The 20,410-nt window shown below is 34.4% G+C and overlaps 1 protein-coding gene across 3 annotated transcripts in view; it reads left to right on the top strand.

The window, feature by feature from the left end:
- LOC142229803 (galactokinase-like) overlaps nucleotides 1-20,410 on the top strand; it is a 154,810-nt gene that overhangs the window by 102,108 nt on the left and 32,292 nt on the right. For all 3 annotated transcript variants that reach the window (XM_075300382.1, XM_075300381.1, XM_075300380.1), the window contains exon 7: nucleotides 18,024-18,139. In XM_075300382.1, the coding sequence (XP_075156497.1) occupies nucleotides 18,024-18,139 (116 nt within the window). The remainder of the gene's footprint in view (nucleotides 1-18,023; nucleotides 18,140-20,410) is intronic.

Here is a 20,410-nt window from a genome sequence, read left to right as displayed (position 1 = left end):
TTTTAAAGGGTAATTTTTTAGCTATTATCTTTTTGGCACCACTGGTATAAACCACCAACGATTTGTGTTTTTTGTTTCATTGTCAAACATCTTCAGTTTGGTCTATAATTTAACCATTAATGGAAAGTTCATCGGGCGCTTCTTGTGTTCAGTGACGAAGCACATATTTGACTCAATGGGTGCGTAAATAAGCAGAATTGTCGACTTTGGAGTGAAGAAGAATTATTGCCAAGACTATCCAGTCATCCAGAAAAAGACAAAGTTTGTTGCGGTTTATGGTCTGCCATTATTTCAAGTTCGGGTCCGGTCAATTGGCCACCTATGATAGATCATGAGATTTAACCCCGTAGACTATTATTTGTGTCTGCCAAAATTGGACTATTTGTATGAAATAATCAATCGAGATTCGATATTGTTTAAAATAACGATTTCATGAATTTTTCTGAACTTTATAGATTTTAACAAGTATATACGGCCGTAAGTTCGGCCAGGCCGAATCTTATGTACCCTCCACCAGGGATTGCATAGAAACTTGTACTAAAGACTGTCATTCACAATCGAAATACTTGGGTTGCCGTAACACTTGCCGATGGCAAGGTATCTTAAAACTTCTTAACACCGTCTTCTCAATTGTAAGTTAGTCCATACGGGGTATATATTAAACAAAACTTTCTATAGAAATAAAATTTTGACAAAATTTTCTATAGAAATAAAATTTTGACAAAATTTTCTATAGAAATAAAATTTTGAAAAAATTTTCTATAGAAATAAAATTTGACAAAATTTTGTATAGAAAAAAAATCTTGACAAAATTTTGTATAGTAATAAAATTTTGACAAAATTTTGTCAAGATTGAAATTAAATTTTGACAAAATTTTCTATAAAAATAATATCTTGTATATAATTCAGTTTGACAAAATTTTCTAAAGAAATAAAATTTTGACAAAATTTTCTATAGATATAAAATTTTGACATAATTTTCTATAGAAATAAAATTTTGACAAAATTTTCTATAGAAATAAAATTTCGACAAAATTTTCTATAGAAATAAAATTTTGACAAAATTTTCTATAGCAATACAATTTTGACAAAAATTTCTGTAGAAAAAGAATTTTGACAAAATTTTCTATAGAAATAAAATTATGACAAAATTTTGTATTGAAATAAAATTATGAAATTTTGTATAGAAATAAAATCTTCACAAAATTTTGTATAGTAATAAAATTTTGACAAAATTTTGTCAAGATTGAAATTAAATTTTGATAAAATTTTCTATAAAAATAAAATCTTGTATATAAAGGGTGATTTGTTAAGAGCTTGATAACTTTTTTTTTAAAAAAAACGCATAAAATTTGCAAAATCTCATCGGTTCTTTACTTGAAACGTTAGATTGGTCCATGACATTTACTTTTTGAAGATAATTTCATTTAAATGTTGACCGCGGCTGCGTCTTAGGTGGTCCATTCGGAAAGTCCAATTTTGGGCAACTTTTTCGAGCATTTCGGCCGGAATAGCCCGAATTTCTTCGGAAATGTTGTCTTCCAAAGCTGGAATAGTTGCTGGCTTATTTCTGTAGACTTTAGACTTGACGTAGCCCCACAAAAAATAGTCTAAAGGCGTCAAATCGCATGATCTTGGTGGCCAACTTACCGGTCCATTTCTTGAGATGAATTGTTCTCCGAAGTTTTCCCTCAAAATGGCCATAGAATCGCGAGCTGTGTGGCATGTAGCGCCATCTTGTTGAAACCACATGTCAACCAAGTTCAGTTCTTCCATTTTTGGCAACAAAAAGTTTGTTAGCATCGAACGATAGCGATCGCCATTCACCGTAACGTTGCGTCCAACAGCATCTTTGAAAAAATACGGTCCAATGATTCCACCAGCGTACAAACCACACCAAACAGTGCATTTTTCGGGATGCATGGGCAGTTCTTGAACGGCTTCTGGTTGCTCTTCACTCCAAATGCGGCAATTTTGCTTATTTACGTAGCCATTCAACCAGAAATGAGCCTCATCGATGAACAAAATTTGTTGATAAAAAAGCGGATTTTCTGCCAACTTTTCTAGGGCCCATTCACTGAAAATTCGACGTTGTGGCTCGTTAGTAAGTCTATTCACGATGAAATGTCAAAGCATACTGAGCATCTTTCTCTTTGACACCATGTCTGAAATCCCACGGGATCTGTCAAATACTAATGCATGAAAATCCTAACCTCAAAAGAATCACCCTTTAATTCAGTTTGACAAAATTTTATGTAGAAATAAAATTTTGACAAAATTTTGTATAGTAATAAAATTTTGACAAAATTTTTGATAGAAATTAAATTTTGACAAAGTTTTCTATAAAAATAAAGTCTTGACAAAATTTTGTGTAGTAATAAAATTTTGACAAAATTATCTATAGTAATAAAATTTTGACCAAATTTTCAATAGAAATTAAATCTTGACAAAATTTTCTATAAAAATAAAATCTTGACAAAATAATGTATAGTAATAAAAGTTTTGACAAAATTTTCTATAGTAATAAAATTTTGACAAAATTATCTATAGTAATAAAATTTTGAAAAAATTTTCCATAAAAATAAAATCTTGACAAAATTTTTTGTAGTAATAAGATTTTGACAAAATTATCTATAGTAATAAAATTTTGACAACATTTTCTATAGAAATAAAATTTTGGTAGATTATTTTTGGGGATCGGCTATATATAACTATAGACCGATATGGACCAATTTTGGCATGGTTGTTAGCGGTCATATACTAGCGCAATGTACTAAATTTCAATCGAATTTTGCTCCTCCAATAGCTCTGGAGGTCAAATCAGGGAAGGGTTTAAATGGGGGGGTTATATATAATTAAGACCGGTATGAACCAATTGTTGCATAGTTGTTAGAGACCATATACTAACATCACGTACCAAATTTCAACCGGATCGGGTGAATTTTGCTCTACCAAGGGGCTCCTGGATTCAAATCTGGGGATCGGTTTATATGGGGGCTACATATAATTAAGGACCGATATGGACCAATTCCTGCATGGTTGGTAGAGACCACATACTAACACCACGTACTAAATTTCAAGCAAATCAGATGAATTTGGCTTATCCACGAGGCTCCAGAGGTCAAATCTGAGGATCGGTTTATATGGGGGCTATATATAATTATGGGGGCTATATATAATTACAGACAATATACTAATACCATGTACCAAATTTCAGCCGCATCGGATGAAATTTGCTCCTCTTAGAGGCTCCGCATGCCAAATCGGGGGATCGCTTTATATGGGGGCTATATATAATTATGAACCGACGTAGACCAATTTTTGTATGGTTATTAGAGACAATATACTAACACCATGCACCAAATTTGAGCCGAATCGTATGAAATTTGCTTCTCTTAGAAGCTCCGCAAGCCAAATCTGGGGATCGGTTTATATGGGGGCTATATATAAATATGGACCGATATGAACCAATTTTTGCATGGTTGTTAGAGACAGTATACTAACACCATGTACCAAATTTGAGCCGAATCGGATGATTTTTGCTCCTCCAAGAATCTGAGCGTCGGTTTATATGGGGGCTATAGGTAGGTTAGGTTAGGTGGCAGACCGATGTATCAGGCTCACGTAGACTATTCAGTCCATTGTGATACCACATTGGTGAACTTCTCCCTTATCACTGAGGGCTGCCCGATTCCATGTTAAGCTCAATGACAAGGGACCTCCTTTTTATAGCCGAGTCCGAACGGCGTTCCACATTGCAACGAAACGAATTAGAGAAGTTTTGAAACCCTCAGAAATGTCACCATCATTACTGAGGCGGGATAATCCACCGCTGAAAAACTTTTTGGTGTTCGGTCGAAGCAGGAATCGAACCCACGAACTTGTGTATGCAAGGCGGGCATGCTAACCATTGCACCACGGTGGCTCCCTGGGGGCTACACGTAAAAGTGGTCCGATATGGCCGGTTTGCAATACCATCCGACCTACATCAATAACAACTACATGTGCCAAGTTTCAAGTCGACAGCTTATTTCGTTCGGAAGTTAACGTGATTTCAACAGACAGACAGACGGACGGACATGCTTAGATCGACTCAGAATTTCACCACGACCCACAATATATATACTTTATGGTGTCTTAGAGAAATATTTCGATGTGTTACAAACGGGATGACAAAATTAATACACCCCCATCCTATGGTGGAGGGTATAAAAAATCAAAGGACTTCGTGCACAAGGCCTGACATTGTGCTGCCTTATGTTGACGCTGAACCGCAAAGGTACTACAGAATACAAATGTGGGACTCTTTCAAACATTCCAAATAGAGAAGAGTACAAAGAAAAGTTATTTTCCACAATCAGAAAACAAATATCATGATAACCCATAAAGGCATCGGAGGAATGAATGTAAAGCGTTAGTATACCAGCGTCCCTCTATCTATCGCTCGCTCAATAATTTCTAAGCACATTCACAGAACTGCTATGAGTATTGTATGAAATAAAAGTATAACTACCTTCCTATAATCAAGTAATATACAAGTTCGTGTATGATCCAAATTGAATACTTGTATGAAAAAGATACATACCAGAACAACCGCAAAATGGTATTCAGAGTATCTTTTTAAGCATCTTGTAGAAATTGAATGCCATAGCACTTTGTTAGTTTGCAAAAAAGGAGAAAAAGAAAACAGAAAGCTATTGTATTCGGGTTGAATGTTTAACCATAAAACTTAAGGATTATACATTGATAAAAATAATTTTTTTAGTTCGGTTTGGTAATGCTTGATATCATAAAATGATTTTACGCTAAACTGTGCAAAATTGAAGAATTATGATTATAATTATTTATCCGACATTTGCGACACATATCCGCAATAGACTTAGATCCGAAACACTATTTTTGGATATTCGAACGAGGCGGGAGACAACCCCTTGCCCGATATATTGAATCCTAAAAAGAAGTTTCCCGATTTTCTTGAAATGTTCAGGTATGTTGAGGGTGGTCTCTAGACAACAATCCCTAACTTTATTGTTCGATATTTGATCGGAGAAGGTGACTTCCCGTTTTTTAAAAAGAATAAAGCAAAGTCTAGAGGAAAGGTGGTCCCTAAATAATATGTTGATATTTATACGAAAGGGAAAGCTCCTTCTTACCAGAATATTTTGAAGTAAAAACCTTAAATTTTTATTAAACTGGCAGGCAACATAGAGGATGCTTCATTTTCCTGTATATGTATCTTTGCCATGCCTGACTATTAAAATTTTATTGTACTAAATTTTTCAAGAAATTTTTAATATTTACTTTTTGTGATCATTTAACAGGAAACATATTATTTTTATGCAGTTGAAATAGGATTAGAGTTGGGTAGTTCGCGAACGAACTAACTCAATAGTTCACATCTATCGCTCTTTTCCGTTCACCATGTAACTGAGCACATTGTATGAGTTTGTCCGCTCAGTTATTTTCGCTTTCTTAATAATTGGATAATTTTCTGCCTTTACGCCGATATCGATGTTTTTTGCTGTTCGAGATCGTTTTTTTGGAATGAATAAATCAAGGCAAGGCTAATATATTTCATTTATGATGAACTAGAAGAAAGCAACAACATAAGTTGTAATGAACCGGCCACTGACCGAAAATGAACTAACTGACCGAAATAGTTCGTTGATGGGAAAAGAGCTGAAGTGAGAGATCACTACACTGAACTATAATGCCCATCAATAAATAGGATACTCCTTTGAGTTAATTAATTCGATTAATTCTGGAAATTCTTGTTTAATTAAATTTTATTTAATTAAATTTTGTTAAAATGATTATCAAAATTTTATCAAATATCGGTGTGGGACATTTAAATATATAATGAATTAAACTATTCCAAAATTGAACTTTCTTTTAAAGATGTGTACTGACCGATTGCTTGTGATAGTGTTTATATATATTCACAAAATTCCGCCAGGAACATAGGCGGTGTACATAGAATCTCCATTGGTCTTTGTCCGCTGTGATGTAGCGTAGTTGAGCAAAAGATTTGCCCAACGTCTCCAGGTTGTCTTTGGTCTGCCTCTCCTCCTTGGTCCTTGAGGATTCCATTCGAGGGTCTCGTGACATATTTCATCATATCCCTTTCGAAGGGTGTGTCCCTACCAATTGTAATATTGCGAAGACATCTCTTGCTAAAAGCCTGTAGTTTCTGCTTGATGCTGTTGGTTACAAGCCAGGTCTCGGATCCATAGAATAGCACAGTTTTGACGCACGAAAATAAGCATATAAAACGATGTTTATTTTCGTTTTCGGTGTAAGATTATTTGATTTTCATATATTTCGAAGCTCGTGGTAAGCTTTTTGTATCCGAGAATTTACATCGTCATCAGTGCCGCCGTCTGCTGTTATCACGCTGCCTAGGTAGCAAAAGCTGTCGACATTGCTAATGAATTCTTCATTAAGAAGGAAATTTTGCTGTCTCATTAGATTTGATGTTCATACATTTCGTTTTATTTGTGTTGATTTTTAAGCCATATTCTTGTGCTGTTTACGCTAAATCTTTGATCTTGTTCTACATATCTTCTCTGTTTGTGGCCAGAAGTACCAAGTCGTCTGCCTAATCCAGGTTCGCCTGTTGCTGATTGATTCTCCATTGTATGCCTCCATTCTGGCTACTTATCTTGGTCATTATTTCGTCCAGGGTCGCCACAAAAGTGTGTATGACAAAAGACATCCCTGTTTCATACCGGTATCTGTGTAGAAAGGTTTTCTCACTTTACCACAATGTGAGACTCGCATGATGGAATAGTCGTACTGAGCTTTGATAAGATTGATTATTTTCTGAGGTACATTCTTCTTTGCGAGAAACTCCCAGATTTTATTCCTCTGTATTGAGTCGAAAGCTTTTCCGGAATCGATGAATGTAACATATAACTTCGCGTTAAATTCATTACATTGTTCGATAATAATACTCAAGCTATTGATTTGGTCGACGCATGAGTGGGTCGGGCGAAAACCGTTGCTTGCTGTTTTCTAAGTCATCCGTCTAGAGGTTGCATAATTCTATTGAGCAGTATTCTATTGAAAATCTTACATATTGCTGGGGTGGGGGCGATACCCCTCCAGTTAGATCAAACTTTGAGGTCTCCTTTTTTTGGAATCTTAATTATAAGGCTTTCTTTCCATTCGTTGGGTATTTTCTCCGCAAACCAATTTTTTTTTTCAAATAAGGGTTGAAGCGTGACGGCGCTGAAATTTGAGTCTATCATGAAAAAATTGACAGGTAAATTATCAATACCTGGGGCTTTATTGTTTTTGAGTTGTTGGGTGACAGCGGCGATATCTTCGAAACCCGGGGGCTCGGCGCTGATTGAACTCAGATGGTTCTTGCTTACCGAGGGGTTAGTTGATTCCGCGTTTGACTGTGTTTCGTTGCTGCGATGATTAAGGATATCGTGGAAGTGTTCTCTCCATCTATTCAATTGTTGTTCGGCAGTTGTTAGTAGTATGCCAGATTTGTCTTTTACGGGAGCGTTAGAGAATGACTTTTTCCCGGACAGTTTTCTAATAGTATCGAATACCGCCTTTATATTTCCGTTGTTAACAGCAGCTTCGGCGTCTGCAGCTAAGTTGTTCATGTAGTCTCTTTGATCGCTTCTAGCTTGTCGCTTCACCTTCTTCGCTAGGGATTTATACCTTGGCTCCAGGTGATTCTTCTTGAGAGCGTCTGGTTCATTTAATAGTTCTTGCTGAGCGTTTCGTCTTTCCTCGATAAACCTCCAGAAGTTGTCACTCAGCCATTCTTTGTTATCTTTCTTTACGAATACAATTACCTCTTTTGCTATTTCGTGCATCGCTTTTTCGATGTTGAACCAATCCTCGTCGACATTTCTAATGTGTCTAGATGTTGGCAATGTTTCGCTAAATTTTGTGTTATAGATAGACATGTTTGCTTGCAAAAAAATAAAAACGAAATTTTAGATAAACATTTGCTTTTCGCTGTAAGGAAGTTTCTTTGGAAGAAAAGTATATACTTTTTGTTATAAACGTTAGTTCTTTTACAGGATGTAAAAGGAAATTTCATACAGACTAATTACTTTTTTTCTTTTCTGGTTAATTGTATCTTCCCTCACATTTTTCTCACTTCCAGGAGGTGTTTTAGTTCTTATTATATTATTAGATTTTATAATTTTGTTTTAATTTTACCTTTCGCCTACGGCGCCCACGAGCCCACGTAGGTTAGGTTAGGTGGCAGCCCGATGTATCAGGCTCACTTAGACTATTCAGTCCATTGTGATACCACATTGGTGAACTTCTCTCTTATCACTGAGTGCTGCCCGATTCCATGTTAAGCTCAATGACAAGGGACCTCCTTTTTATAGCCGAGTCCGAACGGCGTTCCACATTGCAGTGAAACCACTGAGAGAAGCTTTGAAATCCTCAGAAAGTCACCAGCATTACTGAGATGGGATAATCCACCGCTGAAAAACTTTTTGGTGTTCGGTCGCAGCAGGAATCGAACCCACGACCTTGTGTATGCAAAGGCGGGCATGCTAATCATTGCACCACGGTGGAGCCCACGTAAAGAAACTTTATTTGGTAGAAACATATATTTAGTTGGTCATCGTAGGTTAGGTTAGGTTAAAGTGGCAGCCCGATTAAGTTTCAGGCTCACTTAGACTATTCAGTCCATTTGTGATACCACATCAACAAAAAGTACTTCTAGTTTTAAGCACTTCTAGTTTTAACCGCTGAACCTCCTCGATTATTGTCTTCTATTGAACCAATCAGATTGTTCCAAAAACCGTAAAACAATGGTAAGATTGCACGCCTTGCATACAAACGGTCGTGGGTTCAAAATTCCGAAAAAATGTTCGACATTACATACAACTATATTAAATTTTTACTATAAAACTTCAAAATGTGTCTTATTAAAGACTTGGAAATCAGAAAACAACAGTGTTTGATATAAACGAAATGGACTGTGTTTTTTGATCAAAAATTATTTTTTTTTTGCAAAAAAAAAATTGTAACAAATTTTTTTTCGTGAAAAAAGTTAGAAATTTTTGAAGGAATTCAAATAACTCTAAAACGTTTTCAGTACTCATTTTATAAACGTTTTTCTTTTTTTTGTGTGACTTAGCTTATGAACACTATTCATAAAGTGATAAGAGACAGTGTTATCATTGTGTCAATTTATTGGCAAATTTTCACTTTTTATAAGCGTTGATATTTTTGCGCAAATTATTTTTTTTTACAGTTTTGTGTTACGTTTTCGTCATTCCCATTTTTTCGAGTGTATATCAAAAATGATTTCTTGTAATTCTATTGAATCCATTGAGCATTTTTAACAAAAAATTCTTATTAAATAAAATCAAAGCAAAATGTAGAGATAAAGCCTTTTATTAACTAAGAATGGGGTAAAACCAAATCATACTTTGACTTGGTATGAGTTTCAACTAAATTATCTTTATTTCTTTTATGCCCCGGGGCATATAGATGACTGTGTGTGGTCTACGATATATGAACTTCCATGTTTGTGTGTGTGTGCGCGAGTGAGTTTGTATGAAATGTCCTTTCCACTTAATTGAAATAGTGTTGGTGACTATGGTCGATGTCTCTGATACTCTTAAATGGATGGATTTATTTGTTCACTTTTTTCTGTGGATTTATTACCAGAATTTATTGGAGAATTGCCAAAACAATTTAGAGATATGAATTCAACAACGACCCTATGGATGTAGGTTGAAGATAAATGTTTTCCTGTTTTCTGAATAGACTACCGGGGTTGAATTGAATGTGACATTTGAGATTTTTTTCTTTGAAGGCTTTTTTTCGTGGCCATTTTTGGCCAGTGATTGAAAAGGAAATGTTTTGGCTAGATAGGTGGTAGTTTTGTGCACAATTTCAGACAAAATTGATTGTTAGTTTGCAAATATCACATTGAGAGAACTTTAGTAATTATGGGGGAAATTGTTGATTTCATAAACACTGACAAACATTTCGGGAGTTGTCTTTAAAACCACAATCTGAAATGGGCGAAGTAGTTTTTTTTTTAATGTATTTTATTCGGCAGTAATATAAAATCTCATAAATTAATATATATATAGTATCAGTAAGGTCTACACTCAAAATAACTTTACTTGAAATTAAAGATTAATTCCACTATCAAATCTATGTTGTATAAAATTAACTGCACTGAAAAAACAGTGAACCCTTTTCCATTGCAAAATGAACTAAACTGTAGTAATATTGACCATGATTTAGCCCTTAAGATGTTTTTCAACTTGTCTAGTTTATAATTCTCTTAAATTTTAGTTAGTCCATAACATTGTATTTTAGTTAATTTTTACAATACCATAAGATTTATATACCCCTACCAAGTTAAAAAGTCAGTATTATTTTGGTTTACTTGCTTATTTTTTGGGAAACCCGATAATAAAAATTGGTTAACAGTCTCTTTAAATGTCGACGACTAAACTATTTTTAAATCAATCATTCCACAGTACAGAGAAATTAAATAATTAAAGAAACAACAATCCGTTTTACTATTATGAAAAATTTCATACAATAAAATTAAACTTTCTTTAAGCAAAAGTACTTTATTATAAAAACTTATGATGAAAGTTCTTAATACAATGTTTTTGTGAATAAAAATTATGACCACGTGGAACAAGAAAGTAGTTTATTTTAACTCGCTTGTTGGACATTTTGACTTTTCCTTAGTTTTTTTATTCATCGTAAGTATATTTTTCACATATCTTGCTGAAAAAATGGAAGGAATAATGAAAATTGTTAAAAATTAACGTGTAATAAAATATAATTTTTTAGCTCTTTAAATTAGCTTGTAACTTACCATATTTGGGGCCATTTTATTAAATGGTGTAAGGAATTCAACTTATTTTAGATAAACGTACCTCATAAAGTTTGTACCTGAAACAATTAGAGAAATAATGAATTAAGTAATATGTTATATTAACTCATAAAATTGTGTTGTTATCGATGTGAAGGACATAATACAATAAATATTCTTGTTAAAAGAAAGCCAAAGTTTTAATATAAAACTTACCAATTCTCTATTACATTGTACGCTGAGGTTAAAAAGTTATCGAAATTCATTTGGGGTTACTCTGAAATTAAATATTTATTTTTTACATTAAAAAAAAAAATTAAATTAGTTTCCAAAAAATCTAATTAAAGAAATAAATAAAATAAATATTCTGGTTAAAAAAATGTTAAAGAAAGCTTACCAATTCATAAAAATGTTTCCAAATTGTTATTCTGAAATTAAATATTTGTTTTTTACATTAAAAATATTAAATTGGTTTCCAAAATATTTGATTAAAGTAATACTAAAATAAGGTTTAAAAACCTGTAATTTTGATAATAAAAAGGTCATAAAAACGTAAATATTCTAGTGAAAAGAAAGCCAATTTTTAAAAGAAAATTTACCACTTCTCTATTAAATTATACGCTGAGGAGAAATATAAAAATTTGCCCGAATCCATCTGGGGTTGCTCTTAAATTAAATATTTTTTACAACAAAGAAAAACATGAAACTGGTTAAACAATAATAATTAGCAAGTAATAATATACATAAAGAATATTATTTTTTTAAAAGAAAACCACATTGAAAAAAGAACACTTACCTATTTATGATTAAACTATACGCTGAGGTGTAACAAACAATTTTCCAAATTCATCTGGAATTACTCTGAAATTTAATATTTATTTTTTACATTGAATAATAAAAATTAAATTAGATAAAACAATTTCAATATACTTTCCATTTCAGCATTTTTTCCTAAATATTGAACATTCTTAATAACTTTTTTCTAAGCTACCGATCATCACTTCGCCATTGTGCACCTCATCGCTAAAATATTAATAACTTTCATTTAAAAGTTATAATAAACAAACACCAATATATGTCTCAAACAACCAAAATATTCCATACCTTTTATTCCCTTGTTACATACTTGCTAAAAAGGTGCAACAGCCCACGCCAACGCCAACTATACAACTGAAGCATGCAAAACAAAACCAAGCAAAACCAAAACATTTCTACAACAACAAAAACACATGTGCCTTCATTGAAAACAACAGCTCATCCAGACAAATAAACCATTCGCGAATAATAAACACACACACACAGAAACCACTGAAAGAACAAAAGCAAAAACAACCCCACGCTCAGATATACACAACATCCCCATCACTCGCCACCATTTCTCATTATTGCATTGCATGCTCTCACTCTCAAAAAAATTTCAAGTAACATCATCTTTACATTAAACATATTTCACTTTGACGAGAAAGATCTCTGTACTATGCATTAGTTCATCGCATCTGTCCACAATTTACTCTACAAACAATACTCTTAAATGCATATCAGTATAAGAACGATGAAACGTTTAACTTAAAATTAGCAAAAACTTCATGAAATGATATCTACCCATTTTTGACGAAAATGTCTATAAATTTAATTACATGTGAACTAAAAATATTTCATTGAGAAATGTTGTACCAACTATTATTAACTATAGGCAATGCCAGTAAGAAATTTCTAAACGCTTTCAAGTTCAATTTTCGTAAAAAAATATTTTCTCATACAAAAACTCTTTATAATAAATTACACTTATTATTTAGAAAGTATTTTACATTTCATAAGTAGTTTTGCAGTATGACGAAAGAATTTTTAACTACCAGTTAAGAAAATTTTTAAGGAAATTTCCATCGTATTTTGTAGGCTATGAACTAAACGATTGCTACTTAAAATTTGTAAAACTTCATTTCGAGTAGTTAATTTTCGTTAAAGATACGAAAAATGAACTAAAATTCTGGAAAATTCTTGTAATAAATTATTGTAAAAATCTTCTTAAATTTACGAGACAATTTTTTTTCTGTGTGGGTATAGATCACATTTATCGGATTTTCATCTCTTTTTGAGATATATTAACAAAGCTATTCACATAAAAATAAATGTCGGCTTAAAAACCTAAATAATTGTATTTACTTAATAAATGTCGGCTTAAAAACCTAAAAATTTGTAATTACTTAACGTAAAATGTTTTGTATTTTCTGTAATTAAACAAGAAAAAATTGTTCATGCACAATTTCCAAAATAAGTTTTAGAGTTAAGCAAATAGAAAACAAGTCGTTTTTATGGGATAAACAAATATGGCCGCGGTTTGACCGGCTTTAATGAAACCCAAAGCGTAAAAACGCGAAAGAAGCAGCATCAAAAACTGATAGACTTAATATTAAAGAAACGATATAAGTTTTCTTTAGAACAAATTCAAAAAAGGGAAATTCAGATATTTGCAAGTTGACATAAGGATTAATGGTGCATTAAACTCTACTTGAAGTCGAGTCTGATTTCGGAAACTTACGTTGTCATTAAAACGTTTTTAAAGGACTTTGATAGCACATGATAAAAAAGTAGAACAAAAAACGAATTAATTAAAATGTTATACTAGGAATCAAGTACGAAAAACTCAAATGTTAAGTATAACTAGGTCTTAAAGGTATCCTTATTTCAAGTCTCCGCTTCTGTGGCTCGGAATCATAAGTATAAAGGCAAAATGTTTGGAAACTGGCAATCTGTTTTTGCAGTATTCGAAACTGGGTCGGATGAAATTTCTCTTCCAAGATGCTCAGTAAGTAAAATCTGGGGATAGGTTTATACGGGGCTATATGTAATTGCAGACCGATATGGACCAAGCCTTGAATGATGGTTAGAGGCCACATACTAAAACCACGTACCAAATATCATTCAGATCTGATGAAATATGCAATCCGAAAATCAAATCTGGGGATCGGTTTATATGGGGCTATATATAATTATGGCCCGACATGTACTAATTTTTGCATGGTTGTTAGAGGCCATATATTAACACCACATAAGAAATTGCTATTCAAATTTGCTCCTCCAAGAAGCTCTACTATCCAAATCGGGGGGTCGTTTTATATAAGGGTTATACCTAAAAGTGGTCCCATTTGGCCCGTTTGTAATACAATCCGAACTACATAAGTAATAACTACTTGCCCAAAGTTTTAAGTCCATAGCTTGTTTCGTCCGAGAGTTACCGTGATTTCAACAGACGGACGGACGGTATTGACCCACCACGGTCCAGAATGTATATAATTTAAGGTGTCTGAGACCAGTATGAAAAAATTAGTATACCCCCAAGCTATGGTACACTAACAAAAAACTTACTAGGACTCAAAGATTTTGACTTTCCTTAAGGATTTTGGTATTGAATTTGAGCCAAAGATGCGGCTGTAAGTATATGGTGTAAGTATATGGTCACTAACAACTATGCAAAAATTGGTCGACATCGGTCCATTGTTATATATAGCCCCCATATAACAGGTTGGCTGATAAGTCCCCGGTCTGACACATAGATGGCGTCGCTAGTATTAAATGCATATTATTTTCATATAGTACCAACCTTCAAATGATTCTTGTCAATTTGACGTCTGTAAGTCAATTAGTTTGTGAGATAGAGCGTCTTTTGTGAAGCAACTTATGTTATTGTGAAAAAATGGACAACAAGTATATATGACCGTAAATTCGGCCAGGCCGAATCTTATGTACCCTCCACCATGGATAGCGTAGAAACTACTATGAACGACTGTCATCGACAATCGAATTACTTGGGTAAATTGTGAGTTAGTCCATACGTGGTATACACCAGACAAAAAGTATGTGTTGGTAAGTCTACAAATAATTACGAATCGATATGGACTTTTGCACGCTACGTAGGGAGCCAGAATTGAAATATGGGGGTCGCTTATATGGGGCCTATATACAATTATGAACTTGATATGGACCAATTTTTATGTGATTGGGGATCATTTTTTTTTTCTGAGGGCTATATATAACTATAGACCGATATGGACCAAATCTCGGGATCGGTTTATATGGGGGCTATATATGATTATGGACCGATATGGACCACTTTTTGTTAAATATCATATACTACCACCACGTACCAAATTTCAACCAGATCGGATGAATTTTGCTTTTCCAAAACTACTAACATCACGTACCAAATTTCAACAGAATGGGATGAATTTTGCTCTTCAAAAAGGGCTCCGGAGGTCAAATCTGGGGATCGATTTATATGGGGGCTATATATAATTATGGACCGATTTCGACCAATTTTTGCATGGGTGTTTGAGGCTATATATTAACACCACGTACCAAATATCAACTGAATCAGATGAATTTTGGTCTTCCAAGAGGCTCCGGAGATCAAATCTGGTGATGGGTTTATATGGGGGCTATATATAATTATGCATCGAAGTGGACCAATTTTCGCATGGTCATTAGATACCATACACTAACACCATGTACCAAATTTCAGCCGGATCGGATGAAATTTGCTTCTCTTAGAGGTTCCGCAAGCCAAATCGGGGGATCGGTTTATATGGGGGCTATATATAATTATTGACCGATGTGGACCAATTTTTTTGTGATTGTTAAAGACCATATACTAACACCATGTACCAAATTTCAGCCGGATCGGATGAAATTTGATTCTCTTAGAGGCTCCGAAAGCCAAATCGGGGGATCGGTTTATATGGGGGCTATATATAATTGTGGACCGATGTGGGCCAATTTTTGTATGGTTGTAAGAGACCATATACTTACACCATGTACCAAATTTCAGCCGGATCGGATGAAATTTGCTTCTCTTAGAGGGTCTGCAAGCCATATTTGGGAGTCCGTTTATATGAGGGCTATACGTAAAAGTGGACCGATATGGCCCATTTGCAATACCATTCGACCTACATGAATAACAACTACTTGTGCCAAGTTTCAAGTCGATATTTTGTTTCGTTCGGAAGTTAGCGTGATTTCAACAGACGGACGGACGGACATGCTCACATCGAATCAGAATTTCACGACGACCCGGAATATACATACTTTATGGGGTCTTAGAGCAATATTTCGATGTGTTACAAACGGAATGACAAAGTTAATATACCCCCATCCTATGGTGGAGGGTATAAAAATATTAAATCAAATGTAATGGACATTCTTTTAATTAGAATTAATTTATTTTAAAGAAAATTTTCCTCATTATTGTGTTAATGCGTGTCTTAAAATTTAGGTTGTAAAATCTTCAATAGATTTTTGCAGTGTGAAGGTTTTTTTTTTATTCAAAAATGTTTTGTATAAAAACATTTATGATGAAAAGTCCTCAAAATATATTTTAGCCACCGTGGTGCACTAGTTAGCATGCCCGCCTTGCATGCACAAGGTCGTGGGTTCGATTCCTGCTTCGAGCGAACACCAAAAAGTTTTTCAGCGGTGGATTATCCCACCTTAGTAATGCTGGTGACATTTCTGAGGGTTTCAAAGCTTTTCTAAATGGTTTCACTGCAATGTGGAACGCCGTTTGGACTCAGCTATAAAAAGGAGGTCCCTTGTCATTGAGCTTAACATTGAATCGGGCAGCACTCAGTGATAAGAGAGAAGTTCACCAATGTGGTATCACAATGGACTGAATAGACTAAGTGAGTCTGATACATCGGGCTTCCACCTAACCTAACATAGCCAAATTTTGAATTTTTTTTCTCTTTAACCCAAGTCTCAATATCATGCTTAATTTGGAGTTTATTTCCTTAAAACAAAAATGTTTTTCTTTACTTTCAGGCAAATTCGCCTTACTTCGAAGACATATGGCTTTAACATCTTCAAATATCCTTCCTTTAAATTTAACACACAAACATTTAAAGAATAGATAATGAAACTTATTTTAATTAAAATTTCTTTATTTAAAAAAAAAAAATTATCCTTAATGTTGTGCAAATTAAACTTGGATTGCATTATTCTTTATATTAGGTCATTTTTTTTTTTTTTTTGATACGAAGCTGAATTAATAAAAATCTATCAGTGGCTGTATATCAAACCGATTTCTGGTATAACCCTTATGTAACTGAATCTGTCCATATGACTTTGAAATTTCTTTTAAATTCTACAAAAAAAAAGAAAACACAAAGCATTACATTCGTTCATTAAAGGTCCTTTTGGTGTTCCATTATTTTTTTCTTAATAAAATGTCTGCTCAAAAAATACTCCCTTGCCAACATATGTCGTCAAAATGAAGCCTTTTCGGTGCTCTTTTAATTACACAATGGCTCACGTAAGGTACAATAGTCCTTTAAGCGGAAAAGCGGAAATCATTAGGTGTGAATGTGAACATTAAAATTAAACACAGTGACATTTTATTCTTAAATACACACTAGAGTGGGAGGGAATTTGTATAACGAATAAAAAGGAACAAATAAAGGACTTGCAACAATCATGGGTCTCTCCCCGTTGGCGCAGACATCATCATTCGTGCAAACTAGCAATTACATGGGCTTTTATAGTTGGAAACGTCTGGGAGTTCCAACTCCTTTGTTTTGTTTAGTCTTACATTAGCAAGAAATGCTGCAATTTCGTTCACACGATATAGAATAATTAATGCGTATCTGTAAGCAACATTTTCTACCAGGCAACAGCAAAATAAAAATGCTAAAAATTTTATGGAAAAGTAACCCATGAGGAGTGTCAGTAGAATATTATGCAACCTAAATTAGAATATTCTCCGGAATATTATTACCACTAAACTTTCTTTAGTCACCTTCGCATTCTATGAACAACCATCATCAGTGATCATATGCAAGGATAGCTGATTGTTCCATGACGAAAGTTGAGGTAAGGTTTCTCATTAAAAAGTCAGAAATGTAAGAAATTAAAGTGAGATGCTTCTAAGGCAAGACATTGGAGCGTAAACTCAGAAACAAAAATTATTCTAAGGTTCATATGGCAGTTTTTCGCAAAACTGCATTTTCTTTAGTTTTCCTGTCTACATTAAAACAAAACGTATTCTCTCATGTATTCATATGCCATCTATTCACTGTTCTCAATGAAGGCTTTTCTGCTCATGTGTGAGTTCCAACTGATTTCAGTTGATAAAAAAAATATATATTTTCGTAAATAAGCTTTAACATATACTTTATGAATATTTCTAATTTAATTACAGCTCTTCAGAATGGAAAATGTGACGAAGTTCTTTTGAAACGTGCACGGCATGTTATCACGGAAATTAAGAGGACTGAAGAAGCAGCCGCAGCATTGGAAAGACATGATTTTGTGAGGGTAAATATTCATACTAGAAAATAAGAAAGGTCCAATGGCAGAATAAGATAGGAATACTTCCAGAGAGAGAGAAAGAAAAAAAGACGCTTTATGAAGATATTTTAAGAAAGAGAACTAAACAACTGAAGTCTAGGTACTTCCAATTGAATTTACGTATGTTTACATTTTCTTTTTCCATATACTATATTATTAAAACTATACATGATCCAATATGTGTAATGTCAGGTTGAAAATACAAATTATGAGAGTCACTTAAAGGTGTTTTTAGTTATACTCTCCACCATAGGATGGGGGTATATTAACATAACTTTGTCATTCCGTTTGTAACACATCGAAATATTGGTCTAAGACCTCATAAAGTATATATATTATGGGTCGTGGTGAAATTCTGAGTCGATCTGAGCATGTCCGTCCGTCCGTCTGTTGAAATCACGCTAACTTCCGAACGAAACAAGCTATCGACTTGAAACTTGGCACAAGTAGTTGCTATTGAGGTAGGTCGGATGGTATTGCAAATGGGCCATATCGGTCCACTTTTACGTATAGCCCCCTTATAAACGGACCCCAAAATTTAACTTGCGAATCCTCTAAGAGAAGCAAATTTCATCCGATCCGGCTGAAATTTGGTACATGGTGTTAGTACATGGTCACTAACAACCATGCAAAAATTGGTCCACATCGGTCCATAAGTATATATAGCCCCCATATAAACCGATCCCCTGATTTGGCTTGCGGAGCCTCTAAGAGAAGCAAATTTCATCTGATCCGGCTGAAATTTGGTACATGGTGTTAGTATATGGTCTCTAACAACCATGCAAAAATTGGTCTACATCGGTCCATAATTATATATAGCCCCCATATAAACGGACCCCCAAATTTGACTTGCCCGTCCTCTAAGAGAAGCAAATTTCATCCGATCCGGATGAAATTTGGTACATTGTGTTGGTATATTGTCTCTAACAACTGTGCAAAAATTGGTCCACATCGGTCCATAATTATATATAGCCCCCATATAAACCGATCCCCCGATTTGGCTTGAGGAGCCTCTAAGGGAAGCAAATTTCATCCGATCCGGCTGAAATTTGGTACATGGTGTTAGTATATGGTCTCTAATGGCCATGCAAAAATAAGTCCACATCGGTCCATAATTATATATAGCCCCCATATAAACCGATCACCAGATTTGACCTCCGGAGCCTCTTGGAAGACCAAAATTCATCTGATTCAGTTGAAATTTGGTACGTGATGTTAGTATATGGTATCCAATAACCATGCAGGAATTGGTTCATATCAGTCAATAATTATATATAGCCCCCATATAAACCGATCCCCAGACTTGACCCCTGGTGTCCCTTGGAAGAGGAAAATTCATCCGATTCGGTTGAAATTTGGTACGTGGTGTTAGTATAGGGTATCCAATAACCATGCAGAAATTGGTTCATATCAGTCAATAATTATATATAGCCCCCATATAAACCGATCCCCAGATTTGACCCCTGGTGCCTTTCGGAGAAGCAAAATTCATCCGATCTTGTTGAAATTTGGTACGTGGTGGTAGTACATGATATTTAACAACCATGCCAAAAGTGGTCCATATCAGTCCATAATCATATATAGTCCCCATATAAACCGATTCCGAAATTTGGTTTTGGAGCCACTTGGAGGAGCAAATTTCATCCGAGTCAGTTTAAATTTGGTACATTGTGCTAGTATATGGCCGTTAACAACCATGCCTAACTAGGGCCATATCGGTCTATAGTCAGATAAATCGATCCCCAATCACACAAAAATTGGTCCATATCAAGTTCATAGTTGTATATAGCCCACATATAAGCGACCCCCCATATTTCAATTCTGGCTCTCTACGTACCGTGCAAAAGTCCATATCGATTCGTAATTATTTGTAGACTTACCTACACATACCTTTTTTGTCTAATATATACCACGTATGGACTAACTCACTATTTAGAAAACGATGTTAAGAAGTTTTAAGATACCACAACCTAATTAATGCGATTGTGGATGACAGTCTTGCGTAGAAGTTTCTACGCAATCCATGGTGGAGGGTACGTAAGATTCGGCCTGGCCGAACTTACGGCCGTATATACTTGTTTTAATTTTGAAAAATCCTTAAACCAATGATGCTGAATTGTCAACATAAAGTTTAGCCTATATTTGAAGCTTTTTATTCTGTAATGCAAAGGTCGACTATCCATCCGGGGAACCGTACACGCAGAGAAGAAACATGATTGTCACAATCATATTCGAAGA

This window comes from Haematobia irritans, chromosome 3, assembly GCF_050003625.1.
Source record: "Haematobia irritans isolate KBUSLIRL chromosome 3, ASM5000362v1, whole genome shotgun sequence".
Taxonomy (NCBI): domain Eukaryota; kingdom Metazoa; phylum Arthropoda; class Insecta; order Diptera; family Muscidae; genus Haematobia; species Haematobia irritans.
The sequence above is the reverse complement of the archived record's forward strand: the minus strand, read 5'-3'. Positions and strand labels throughout refer to the sequence as shown.